Raw genomic sequence first — 13,611 nt, 5'->3', positions numbered from 1 at the left:
TGTTTTGAATGAGCCCTGGGACTAAGATGGCACATGTTTGTCTTTTCAGAAACCCTGAGGACTAGGTGTTTCTACAAAGTTGTCACGTTTAGATTTATTCACCAAATCTCTCTGTGTGCTGATGTACCCACATGGGAATAATTCACAGCACCCCAAGGTGGTGGGGGGAGGAATGTGTTCCAGGCAGACACAAACCCTTTGTGGGTTTCTCTAAGGTGCTGTGCTGGCAGACAGCCATGGTCAGTGCATGAGCTCAGCTTGGCAACAGTTGTTAATGTGAATCTTCCTCAGTGGACTTTTCTGGTGAGAAGCTGGGAGTGCAGGAGAGGGAGGGGCTGTGAGGAGGAGACAGAGAGGGAGCAGGGACACTGGCAGAGGCAGAGAGAGGCCCCTGTGACCCCGCCTGGCGGTCAGGGGACAGGGCTCACTGATCCTAAAGTACCGGGCCCACAGTCCAGCCAACCAGCACTCTCTCCCTGTCCGCAGCACACGCTCTGCCTGGCCTTCTTGTGACTTTTCCCTGCTGGGGAACCCCTCCACCCCGAGCTCCGGGGCCCGCCTGCCCATCCACAGTGTGCACGCTCCTTACACTTGGTCTAGCTTCGGCACAAAATCCAGCAGCTCCTTCTCTTCATCGATATCCCTGGAATCCTGTTTCTCAGCCTTGGAGACGAGTTCTTCCCCTGAAACCACACAAGTCTACATGAGTGACAGGATGGAGGTTTCCTCTTTCTATTTAAGAAGTGCTTTCCTGCTCCTCCTCTCAATGCTGGCCCCCGAGGGGCAGAGCAAGGCCCTTGCTGCTCCAAGGGGACCACTAACAATGTCTTGGGCCAGCCCCGTTCCGTTCCTCCAGCCCGGTGGCACAGAGCAAGCCAGCCAGCTCCCAACAGCTTAGTCTATACCAGCCTTTGCAGAAGACAAAAAATACAGCCAGAAGAGACTTCTTTGGCCTGAACAAGCTCCACTTCAAAACAGCTCTTGCTGGGGACGCAGACGCCAAAGAAAAGAGTTATTTCTGTCCTTGCCACACCACACACTATGGAAGAGTAAACTATAATGGGACTGAGCCCATTCATTTTGAAGGGCTCTAGCGTTTTTTTATAATCATTGCAGCTGAAACCTTATTATTTCCTAAGTCCATTACAAAGTGGTTCAAACTGTCTGCAGCCCTGACTGCCTCTTTGTTTCTCTTTCCTTGCTTGAACCGAGCGGGAGCCCTCGACCTTGCGGTGTCATTTACTGTCACTTAGCAGTGAGCATCCTGGCTCTGTGATCTGGAGCTGACAGAATGGAATAACAACAGCTCATGCAGTTATGATCACAAACACAGTGGCATGGGCACAGACACGGAAATGGACAGGCAGGAGCTACCTGCCCAGGCGTGGATCTTATGGGTGTAAATCTCCTGTTATAGTGAAGCTCCTGGCTCCAGATTGTTAGCCATTGGAGGAGGGTGGAAAGCAGGAATGGATTAGTGAGAGCTGGGATTGCTTAGGGTGAAATGCACTCGTGAGAAAGGACCACAGGGAACAGAAAGTGTTTCATACCCATGATAGTTATATGAGCAGTTCCTGGAAAGCAAAGAAGAGCCAAGTTTAAGAAAGGGCAGGATAAATTTAAAGAAAAAAACCAAACACTTATTTAGGGGCACCTGGGTGGCTCAGTCGGTTGAGCATCTGACTTAGGCTCAGGTCATGTTCTCACAGCTCGTGAGTTTGAGCCCCGCACTGGGCTCTGTGCTGACAGCTCAGAGCCTGGAGCCTGCTTCGGATTCTGTGTCTTCCTCTCTCTCTGCCCCTAACCCACTCGCATTCTGTCTCTGTCTCTCTCAAAAATAAATAAACATTTAAAAAAATTAAAAAAAAAAAAAAAGAAAGGGCAGGACTGAAGTCAGTTAATGCAAGAGGCATATTATTAACGGGGACACAAAGGAGCTTTAATCATCTCGCTGACATGGTTAAGACACCAGGGACTAGAGAGATAATCCAGACCAATCCCGTGATTTTACATCACAAGGGCTCCCCTCAGACCTTAGTGAGGAGATAGGCTTATGTGGGGCAGGAAATATACTACAAACACTCCCTGGCTCACAGAAGTTCAAACTATAGTGATTTCATAATAATGGTTGCACCCCAAAACTTACTGACCCACTATGTGGTCAGAAGAGTAGCTTAATTAAAAAAAAATTCTTACAGATTTTAAATAAACAGCTTGTTATTTGTTCAAAGCACAGGAAAGTATCAGGCAGAATTTTATTGCAGTTCTCAACAGCTCTGAGAGTTGATCTGAGTAGAATCATACTCCATGTATAATGGACAAACACACATATATTTAGGAAAGTTCAAGGCATTTTGTATTTTAACTCTGAGACGTAGGTTTTTTTCCTGTTCCTAAAATTACACTAAAGGAATATTTTTGATAATGGAAAACATCATTAAAAAGCAGTTCTCTCTGACTTTGATACAGCCCCGCAGAACACGTGTGTGCATGTGTGTGTCTGTGTGCAAGAAGGGCCCTTGAATGCACTATGGCAGGTGCCAGGAGGCACCCAGGGACAGAGGGCTCCCAGGTGTGCTCCCTTCGGACTGACTTTCCCCAGACTTTTTGTTAATCCCAGACGTTACCTTCATCTTCAGAGACATCCAGGATCTCATCTACCGTCTCAGGGAAACTCAACCGGTGCTTGTCACTGGCTAACTAAAAGAAAAAGCAGAGAATTCAACTCAAATAGAACAGTAGGCCCTTTCACAGATTCAGCAGGAAGGAGGTGGGAAAGAAGGTTTGTCTTAAAGGAAGAGAATCAAAGCTGAGAGGCCCTTCCGCCTGAAAGCTGTCTGGCAAGGGGATAAACAGGAAATGCCAGCTTCCTATCGCCATGTCTCCGCCCCCCACCCAGCTTGCTATTTGCCCCCTTAGGTCTGGACACAGCCCTAACTCTTTTCACCACTAGGTGGCAGTACAACTCCACCTGATAGAGGAGAACACCCTCTTCCTGTGGCCCCAGCCGGCCACGGGTGCTGTGCTTCCTATCCCGTCCCAGAATGTGCTCCTCTTCCCATAGTAACCCATAGGGGCGCCCTGTCAGGCTGTGTGTATCTGGAGTGGATGGTGCAGCAGAGAAGCCAACATACCACAAAACTGGTTTCATCCGTGACCACCTTGAGCACGTCTGTTACAGAGATGTAGCCTAAGCGCTTGGCTATTGCCAGAGGTGTGGTTCCATTCTGGGAAAATTAGCAGAGACAGAGTGAGATCAGATAAGGGAATGGCATCTGGGGGGAAAGCACTGCCCCCTTTATGTAGACCAAGCTCACATTCTAATTGTTTAGAAGAGTGTAGGTGGGCACACTGCACCTCAGAGCCCAGAGCAAGACCCCCGCACACTTGTGAGCCCAGACAGGTGTTAGGAACAATGCTTGCAAAGATGGGGTATGGGAGAGAGAAGGGCAGTGATACTTTAAGTCTGTAGCACCGAATGTGGGAGTTTTGAAACGAGAACAGGGGAAATCTTGCCAGGACAAGTCAAGAACTGCCAAGAGGGAACCAAACCAACTGGAAGGAATGGGTCAGGAAGGCACCATATGCAATTTTGGCATAGGAAAGTGGAGGGCAGTGCTGCTCACAACACCAGTTCTTTGGGTATCCGTGACTGAGTGCTAAAATAATCAAAATAATGTATACATACTTCAGTTAACTGTTTAGGCCAATTAGAAATCACAAATCACCACCAGAAACAGGGGAGGGGCATATTTTCTACTCTGAAGAAACAGAGCTAAGTGGAAGTAGAGTGATATTGAGGCTTTATTTTCTTTTAAGTTCTCCAGTCCCAGGGATGTGTTCTGGGCCCCATACACATTCAGCTCCAACCAGTTATAGGTTTAGCAGCCACATCTACAAAGGTCCAGATGCCTTCAGAGCTGGAAGCAGCCATGGAGAAAATCTAGGAAAACCTGCCCATCGTCAAATGAGGAAGCCCCTACTCAGGATTGAGCATATTGCTCAAGACAACCCCGAAGCCCTGAAACATCATGAACCACCCAAGACATTTGGTTTTGCTACTTGTACTATTACTAAAAGTGGTGTCACACATGCACAGAGAGAGTTTCAACAGCACTATTTAAACGAAGGTAAAGAGGGAGGGTAAATGATATTTAGAGGATAACCTAGAGTTCACCAGAAAGAGAAATCAATCACAGCACCCATGCCCTGGGCTACTGACGCAGCTGTGACTTTATGGTCCAGGCCCCGGATGTGCAGCAAGGGTAGACCGAGCCTCTGTGGTGAATAGGGGTCTCACGGGACTGCCCATCGGGACCACTTCTCCAAAATTGGGAAACTGGTGGGTACTTACCGAGCTGACCTCGTTTGGGGAAGCACCATTTTTGAGAAGCAGTGTCACGATGTCTGTATGTCCCTGTTGGGCCGCCTGGTGCAAGGGACTGTATCCTTGCTGTAAAGCAAGGTAACATTTTGGCAGGATTAACTAGCTATGAGAGAGAGAGAACTGCCCACATATTATAGAGCCTGGCTTCTATGTGCAAGACAAAAAAGGCATTTTCCCCATTTCCGCCTCTAGGGTCAAAGCTTAAAATTGTGGCACAGCCCCAAGTGCCCCAGGGTTAACTCTGACTGCACCCTAATTTGGCACCTAAGAAGTGATAGTATAGAAGTCAGCTCTCAAGTGTTCCTATACCTTCGTCTTGGCATTGACGTCTGCCTGGTGCTGTAGCAGAAACTTTACCAGCTTGATATTTCCATAATGACTGGCCACGTGGAGTGGGGTATAACCCATCTGAAAAGCAAGAGGTGAGAATGGGTAAGCAGCAGGGCTTCGGGGCAGGGCTAGGGGTGCACATAGGGGAGAAGGGTGGGGAAGCCCACATGGGCAGAAGCACAAACTAACTGCCTGCCTTACCCGGGTGGTGGCATCCACCATGACACCGTGTTTGATCAGCACATCTGCCACTGGAACGTGGCCTTCTTGTGCTACCAGATGGAGGGGGGTGAGTCCGCTCTGGAAGGAAACAGAAGTTTATCATCTTGTAGCCAATAAAGATTTTCAAGCCACAGAGAAAGAGCACTGGGGTTTGGGAGCCCAACCTAGCTGTGTAGCCACCGAACAGGTGTGTGACCTTGGACAAAGCTCTTCCAGCTCTGGGCCTCTATCCTTATCTGAAAAATGAGGTGGCTTAACTAAAGTAGAGGTTAACAATGTTTTCTGCTAAGGGCCAGATGGTCAGTATTTTAGGCTTATGTCTCTGTCACAGCTTCCCAACTCTGTCAGTTATAGTGAGAAAGCAACTATGGCCAACATGGAAACAAACGGACATGGCTGTGTTCCAATAAAACTTAATTTACACCAACAAGTGGTGGGCCGGTTTTGGCCCATGGGCCGTAGTTTGCTGACCTGTGAACTAGAGAAACTTTATGGAACTTTCCACTTATAACATTCCCTATTTCCATAATTTGGGACAAGCTTCAGAGTCCTTATCTAGACCTATGTAGACCCTAAACCTATCTGGTTTCCTTATCTGGAAAATAGGGGTTATCACTGACATATCTTGAGGGCAAAGTAAGGTTGAGAAAACACTGATGAAAACACGCTGGAAAGCATGACGTGCCACTTCAGTGTAGCATGTTATTAGCACCTCACAGCCCGTGCCGCACTGTCGAAGGATGGATGATCCTACAGGGACCGAAAGCACCATATTCTTGGAGTTCTCAGCACAGCTTTCTCAGGACAGTGATGCGCTGGAGGGGTCATCTCATATGCGCACACTCACACAAAAATGCCAGGAAAGTTTTCTCTCCCCTCTCCCCTACTCAATATGCTTTGCTAACTGTGGGACCCACAGAGCTGTGATTCCTCTGCAGCCAGAGGCGGGGGGGCAGGGCCTGTCCCCTCTCCAGGGACTCCACTTGTCCTCCTCTGCCTTCTGCACTTTCCGCCAGGCTGCCCAGAGGCCCAGGAGCAGTAACCCTCCCAGCAAGGCCTGAGCAGGTGGGCGGGTGGGGCGGTGGCGAGTACAGGCTGTGACATGGAGAGGTCCTACGTCCGTCACAAGCCTCCAGGCGCTCGCCTGATTCTTAGGATAACACAGTAATTTGCCCCATGTAGTGCCATGTGGATGAGTGAGGATGACTCCAGTACTGAGAATCGCCACCACCCTATGGCTCCTCACAGAGCCTGCTTGACATGGCACAAGGCAGAAACCAAGAATCCACTCAGTATAATGGTCCTGCCCTAACAGGTCCCTCCTGGGGATCACTTGTCCACACCTGTGCAAAAAAGAACCAATGGATCTTTTAACAAATCTGTTTATCCTTAAAATGCTTGCCTTTCTGAAACTGTTCCTTTATCATCTAAAGGAGTGGCTCTTTGTATTGATTTCACTATATGAAACATCCAGAATATGCAAATTCAGAGACCGTAGATTAGTGATTGCCGGGGACTGAGATATTTGGGGGAAATGGAAGTGGCCACTAATAGGTATAAGGCTTCTTTTGGGGTGATGAGAATGTTCTGGAAATTAGATAGTGGTGATGGTGGCCCAATTCTGTACATATACTAAAAACCACTGAATAGTACAGTTCAAAAGGCTGAATTTTATTGTATGTAAATTGTATTTCAATAAAACTACGATTTTTAAAAAATAAGTGATTCTTGGTCTTTCTTGGGTCATGTGTTCCTTTGAGAAGCTCCTTTGAGAACTACGAAGACTTCACCTAGAAATACACTCATATGCCCATCCTCTCAAAATGCTGTCTACGAAAGACCCAGATTCTTCCACCAATAGCCTGGATGGAGAACTGCTAGTTTAACATACGGGTGGGCATTTAAAAATATTCTCCCACAGAAAACGAATGTTTAGTACCAAATTACTTACTACATTCCTGAATGTAGACACTGGCCTATATTTGGGAAAGTGTACTGTGGATTTTAATATTGATCTTTTTGCAGATTCTTGAGTTAATCTATCTAGAAAAGGCTTTGGTGTCAGGGAGGCTCAGGGTCATGCAACCCTGGGAACAAGCAACTTTTCTGAATCTGTTTATTCATTTATAAAACTGAGATAAAACCTACACAGGGCTGTGGCAAGGATTACATGCTCATGCATGGGCACATGCACACACACACACACACACACACACACACACAGACACACACCTAAACTCAGTGCCTGAGCACCCAGCAAGTACTCCATATTCAGAAAGAATATCTACGTAGTTACCACTAAAACATTACCGCGACTACAGGGCAAATCTGGAGAAGCCATATTTACCTTGTTCCCCAGATTGCCATTGGCTTGTTTCGAAAGTAGCAGAGCCACCATCTCTGCGTGACCCTCTTGGGCGGCCAGGTGAAGGGGTGTCACACCTTGCACCGACTCTGCATTTGCTGACCCCCCATACTGCAGCAGGCTGCGGGCCACCTCAATCTGGTTCTGCTTGGCAGCAATGTGCAGAGGGGTGTAGCCATTCTGAAACAGAAGAAGCCACCCGGAGCCCGGTTACAAGAATGCTGAGTTGACAATATGAACACATGCCTTAGGTTTTAAATCCTCTGAGGGAGAGTTAGGCCAGGTTCTTGGCCTGCCGGACACTCAGCGACACTCAGGGAGCAGAGCTGGTGTCACCAAGGAGAGTGATTTAAGTCAACAAACAAACCAACCAAATCCCTTTGATTTGGAGCCCCCCCACCCCCACCCCCAGCCAGCATGACAAAGTGCTCTGCTGGAGGTGCTCTGTCACCACAAAAGCCAGCAGCTCGCAGAAGAACTAGAAAGCTAGGTAAATAAATGAAAGGTTCCTGTCTGTTACCTCCACCCTCCCTGGGCTTGTGGGCTGAGGCAGGGGGTGGAAGAAGGGTCAAGCCCAGCAAGGAACTTGTGGACAGGGAGGCAAGTCTTCTTTCCACGTGAACTAGCTGTGTGACTGGGGGCAAGATATTCAATGTCTGTGAGACATCCTTTTATATTTTTTGAAGCCGTTTAAAGTGGATAATAACATCTAACTTGTTCTTTTCTCACAGCTGTTGGATGGAGCAAGTGCCTTATCCTGCTGCAGACAGCTGACAGCCTACTTTGGTCATCACTGTTAGAAACCACTTTCACCTACATTATCCTTTGTACAGCAAACAAGGCAGGCATTTTTATTATTGTCTCATTTTGTGGCTTAAAGAAGTTAATTCTCGGCAAGGTTAAGGGCCTTATCTAATGTCACCTAGTAAATGAACAACAGATAACCCAAGCTGGCCTTCAGACTCCAGATCCCAGGTCCTTTAATCTGGAACATTGCTTCTCAAACCACAGTGTGTACACAAAGCACTCGGGATCTTGTTAAAATGTATACTCTGACTCAGAAGTTCTTGGCAGGCCCCAAATTCTGCATTTCTAACAAGTTTCCAGATGATGCTGATGATGCTGGTCCAGGGACCACACTTTGAGTAGCAAGGCCTCCACACATTTAGGACTAAAAGAGATGCCAGGCCTCAGGGCCTAGCACATGCCCACCAGTCCCGGAGCAGATGGCATAAGACATACGGTTTCCCCACCTTGGCCAGCATTCCTCTGTCTCTCCCAGAGATCTGAACCTCCCCGCCAGCCACTGCCTTACTGTGGAAACCAACATTTCTGATTCTGCCAGGATCACTGATCAGGAAAAGGAAAGAGGAAAAAAGGGGGCTGACAATATAGTAACATTCCAGGGTCCTAACATTGGAGGACAAGGAAAGAGCCATTAGGAAGGTGGATATCGTGGGGAAAATGAGAAGTTGTAATTTACCCAGAGAATTAAATTGAATAAAAAGATTCAATTCAATTGAATAATTATGTAAGATAATTCACTTCTGGGTTCCTTTTTAAAAAAATATGTTATGGGGCGCCTGGGTGGCTCAGTCGGTTAAGCGTCCGACTTCGGCTCAGGTCACGATCTCGCGGTCCGTGAGTTCGAGCCCCGCGTCGGGCTCTGTGCTGGCTGCTCAGAGCCTGGAGCCCGTTTCAGATTCTGTGTCTCCCTCTCTCTCTGACCCTTCCCCGTTCATGCTCTGTCTCTCTCTGTCTCAAAAATAAATAAATGTTAAAAAAAAAATTAAAAAAAAATGTTATGAGAATACATCCGCTTTAGGTTGTGTTCCCACAACAAGATCAACACTTTGATTATAATATTAATTAAATGAAACTCTTTTTGTGTTGTATCAACAGAAAGCAAAGAAAGAGGTGTGGTTTGCTAGATGGAGCTTGGGATCTGGAGCCATCCCACAAGAGATGGCTCTCTGTAAGGAGAGCCTCAGAGAACGTCTGCTTCTCAGTGCCGTCCCCAGGATGGGTGGGATGACCTAACTGAGCACCCAGCCAGGGCCCAGGCCATAGCAGGTATTCACAGCAGGAAAGCAACGATTATTAGGAATTCCAATAGGTAAAGGACAGTAACAGGGAAGTCGAAGTATACTCATGGCAGTCTAATCAGGAGTACGGGTCACCTGGGCAGCTGGGCACATCCATACTGGCAAACACAGCACCCTGTCCTCGCAAAGGGCACACGTACTTTGGCAGCAACTCAGGCCAGGTGATCCCTGGTTCAACCCGACGTACAAGGGCAGCTGGCAGTCTCGGAACAGAGACTACCCCTCTGGGCTTCCCAGAAAGCAGGACTAAGGGGGATGAATTACCTTCTGTAGGTAACAAGGACAAGGGGCAGCTAGGTGGAGTGTTTAGGGAGGGGTATGTGCCACAGAAAGGTCTTTTTTTCCCAAGGAAATGAGCTCATCCAAAAGAATGCACACTGGAGAGAAATCTGCCTAAATGTTAAAACAACATTAGCATCAAAATGAGAAGGGGGAGGGTTTGGTTTGGGTGCAGAGAGATTTGCATGTGAAATTCTACAAAATTGCCAGACTACTTGGGAAACTATTTTTTGCCATGGAAACAAACCCCATCTGTACAAGGTTTGTGCTTGGATAAGGCTCTCTTTAAATACCATGAACCTGGCTCCAATTTCTTTTATATAAGGAGGGGAGTGAGGAGGCGGGGAGTCCAGCTTTTTATTTTTAGAGGCAGGAGTAAGTCACATCTTAGCGGGGCCGCATGCTCCGTCTGCACAGTGACGTGGGCTCGCTACAACAGCGGCAGGGACAGGAGCCCAAGGAGACAGAGGTGTCTGGGAGACGCTGTGTCTCCAGGGAAGGGAGGCTGTAAAATTCAGATGAGCATCCATTCTGAGGAGGGAAGACAAACTGAGGCCTGCACGGATTTTCCCGGACTCGGCTCTGTTCCCGCTGCAGTCAGCAGGTGTCAGCTATAATCACACACCAACCCGCCCTGGTGGCTCCCTCTGCCGTGGCTCCCTCCACCGTGGCAGCGCTGAGCCTCCTGCCTCGTGGCTGAGCATCGGGCGGGGCGTGCTCTCTCAGAACGGTCCTGTTTTCCGAGTCCTGGCTGCCCTATCAGTGAGCAACCTGATAGGTTTGTTTGTCCTTTGTAGCAGAGCCCTGCCCCTCCCCCCACTCGTCTCCCCTCCTCCCCTGCGTGGCCATCAGCCCCCTCCCCTCACAGACAAACACTGTGCACCCTCTGGTCCCACACCAGGCAGCCTGTCCCCGAAAATGATCCTCACTTCCAGCTTTATCCCTCCACCTTGCACTGCCTGCCCCCACCCCCAGTCTGATCTTACATAAGCGAGCCCGCTCAGCTTCCCTCACTTGGTTCCCTCGAGAGGCCGTGAACCTGCCACTCTGAGCAGCATGTTTCAGGGGCCGGCACTCTGGACTTATGTCCACCACGTAACATACCTGGGTGTGCCTTGTTAAAACACCACCATCTCCAAGTCTGAACTCCTGAGAGAAATACATTTGGGGGTGACTATTCACGTCCGAAACAGGTCCCTTCCTTCAAGGTTATGACAGCTTCACCCTCAGCCCTGAATATTTTGCCAGGTGTGGCCATTGTGCTGCCAGCACCAAATGGAGTGAGAACCTGACAAGGCTCACCGCTCCTGGAGATTCCTGGACATGCTGACTTGTGACCACCAGCTGACAAAACTCAGTTGACACACAGCACTTTGGGGAACACATTTGTTGTGTAAAACGAATCCCACCTCTGTGAGGGAACCTGTGGCTGAGAAGTGTTACCCATTTTCCACCCCACTCCTGATCTCCAAATAGTAGCAATTACCGCAGGTAACATTTGTGTAAGTGAGGTGAGATTTCAGAGGTAAAAATAAAAGCAAAACACGAAAACCCTCCAGCTGCTCCTGGAACAGCCTTTCCTGAAGGAGAGGCAGGCAGCCTGCCTTCTAGAGGCCCAGGCTCTGAGGTCTGGGGCCAGGGCTCCCAGTATATGGACCCAGGCAGGCTTACCCAAGCGGGGCTGTGTGGGGAGCCGCCCCGGGGAAGCAGCAGCCTGACGATGTCCAGGTGGTTGTGATGGACGGCCACGTGCAGAGGGGTCAAGCCATTCTGCTGGGGGCAAGATGGACAAAGAGAACAGCCTTCACTCAACTGGCTTTCTACTAGTGATCCCTTTAGCTACAAGAGGTGCCATTTTGGGATGTGTATCACTTCTTTTAGAGTTACAATCTGGTTAAAAAGTCATTCCAAAGCCAGTCTTGATCTGAAGTCACCCGAGAGCATAACCAGCCAGACTCGGGGCTACCCCTCCCTCCCTCCTACCCTCCCCCCGTTCCTGCAGGGCCTGGTGGACAGTACAATTAACGCACTCGCTCAGAGGAGGCCACCAGGTTTTCCTGAGGGGACAAGGCCTTTGTCAGAAAGACAGTCTTTCCAAAACCCCTTCCCCCAAGATGGCGGCCCATTCAAAAGATGGACACAATAGGCATGGGTAAGAGAGGTCATTCCCAAGTAGCAAAGTTTATCCTTTGCTCTGGCCTCTCAGGTGAGAGAGGGGCGGGGGGGGGGGGGGCGCGGTGGTGGAGTTCAAACTCACTTTTCCAGCAGCATTTGGATGTGCGTCCCGTTCCAGCAGCACCTCAGCCACCCTAACCTTCCCATACTTGGCAGCCACATGGAGAGGGGTAAATCCTTTCTGAGGAGAAACACAGGCTGTCCGAACCAGGGGGCATCAGAGCTGTCTCCCCCCCACCCTCCAGAGAAAGGGCCCATGGCAAAGGAGGTATCCCGCCTTAACTGGAAACGCTGATCAAATAAAGGACACAGCAATTGCTGATCCTTTCAAGAGGCCAAGGCCCCAGAAATTAGAAGGCTTCCTCTGATTGCACCTGCACCTCTCGTGATGGAGCATAAAACCACCTTGTGCTGTTATTCGACTACTAGCAAGTTGAGGGCAGGGGTTGAGCCTTAGCCCTTCTTGTATTCCAGAACCAGATTTGTCCAGACCAAACAGCTATTTCATGATAAAGGGATGAAGGCTGGGTGGGTGGATGAGAAACTACAGTTTACCACCTTTCTGGGGAAGGATGACACATCAGGCTCACAGATGGCAGCCAGGCTGGGGGTGCTGGTCCTCCCGGCTGCTTTCAGCATCATCAAGGCAACACAGAGGAACAGGAGGGAACGCCCAGCCCACACCCCAGGCCCGCTGTAGCCAGCTGCCTCCAGAGAACAGGAGGAGGAAGGCTGTACCTTGGTCATGCATGCCTGGGATGCTTCCTTTTCCAGGAGGGCCAGGACCGTCTCCACATGGCCCTCTCGGGCTCCAATGTGCAGGGGGGTGTGCCCAGCGGTCGTGGCCAGGTTGGGATTGGCGTTATTTTCCAGCAGGAGCTTCACCATGTTTGTGTGGCCAATGCGAGCTGCACAGTGAAGTGGGGTCTGGTCATCCTGGAACCCAAAGTGAAACCAAAGAACAGGGAAGTCTTCTTAATCCAACTTCTCACTTTACAGAGAAGGAAGGTGAGACTCAGAGGGGGTAAGTGACTTTCTCAAGGCCACACAGCTAGTATGATGAAGAGCTGGGATTCAAATCAAGTCTCTGAGTTACAGAAATAAATATGCTCTCTTGTGGACTCCTCACAACTACCCTTCAACTTAGCTGTTATTTCTATTGAATTGCCCAAAGGCTCAGCCTTCCCATCTGTAAAATGGGAACAGTAATATCTACCTCTTGGGCTATGGCGAGGATCAAGCAGGTAGTGCCTAGAAAATGTTTTGCACAGTGTTTGGCACAAAACACGCACTCAGTATGTTGTATTTGTTCTTACCGTCTTCCAAGTCATGTCTGAGTGAATGTTTGCCTTTCTGTTTGAAAGGGGTCATGGGAAAGTCTAAATGGCTGAAGGGGAAAGATGACTTTCTTTTCCCACCCCTGTTCCTCCTCCTCCCCTGATACTGAAGGGGTTCAAGGGTGAGGTCTCTGTGCTCTTGGGCCCATTTGGGAGACTCCTCGTGTGGCCCAAGCACAAACCACTGTTCCAACTGTAAACACAGCCGCTGTCTTCTGGGATGTAGGCAAGCCCCATCTTGGTCAAAGCCAATCACCTTGCAAATTCAGTAGCAATTCTTTCTCTCATTCAGCTGATTCCTTGAGAATACCTTTTACAACAAGGAGGAATCTTCCATTTTTAGATCAAGTAATTCGGACTGATTCTTATTGGCAACATAGTCTCCAAAAAGTTGCTTCTTGGGGTGCCTGG

General features: G+C 49.0%; 1 protein-coding gene across 24 annotated transcripts in view; it reads right to left on the bottom strand.

The window, feature by feature from the left end:
* Nucleotides 1-13,611, bottom strand: part of ANK1 (ankyrin 1) — a 218,437-nt gene that overhangs the window by 47,623 nt on the left and 157,203 nt on the right. For 11 of the 24 annotated variants that reach the window (XM_058720556.1, XM_058720549.1, XM_058720545.1 and 8 more), the window contains 11 exons: nt 12,602-12,799; nt 11,946-12,044; nt 11,360-11,461; nt 7,287-7,484; nt 4,919-5,017; nt 4,697-4,795; nt 4,355-4,453; nt 3,135-3,227; nt 2,628-2,700; nt 1,551-1,574; nt 590-683 (listed from right to left, as the gene is read on the bottom strand). In XM_058720556.1, coding sequence (XP_058576539.1) covers nt 590-683; nt 1,551-1,574; nt 2,628-2,700; nt 3,135-3,227; nt 4,355-4,453; nt 4,697-4,795; nt 4,919-5,017; nt 7,287-7,484; nt 11,360-11,461; nt 11,946-12,044; nt 12,602-12,799 — 1,178 coding nt within the window. The remainder of the gene's footprint in view (nt 1-589; nt 684-1,550; nt 1,575-2,627; nt 2,701-3,134; nt 3,228-4,354; nt 4,454-4,696; nt 4,796-4,918; nt 5,018-7,286; nt 7,485-11,359; nt 11,462-11,945; nt 12,045-12,601; nt 12,800-13,611) is intronic. The other 13 variants (XM_058720563.1, XM_058720548.1, XM_058720560.1 and 10 more) reach the window with 3 other exon arrangements.

Source organism: Neofelis nebulosa, chromosome 3 (assembly GCF_028018385.1).
Source record: "Neofelis nebulosa isolate mNeoNeb1 chromosome 3, mNeoNeb1.pri, whole genome shotgun sequence".
Lineage (NCBI taxonomy): Eukaryota > Metazoa > Chordata > Mammalia > Carnivora > Felidae > Neofelis > Neofelis nebulosa.
Note: the sequence above shows the minus strand (reverse complement) of the source record. Positions and strands in the feature narration are given on the sequence as shown.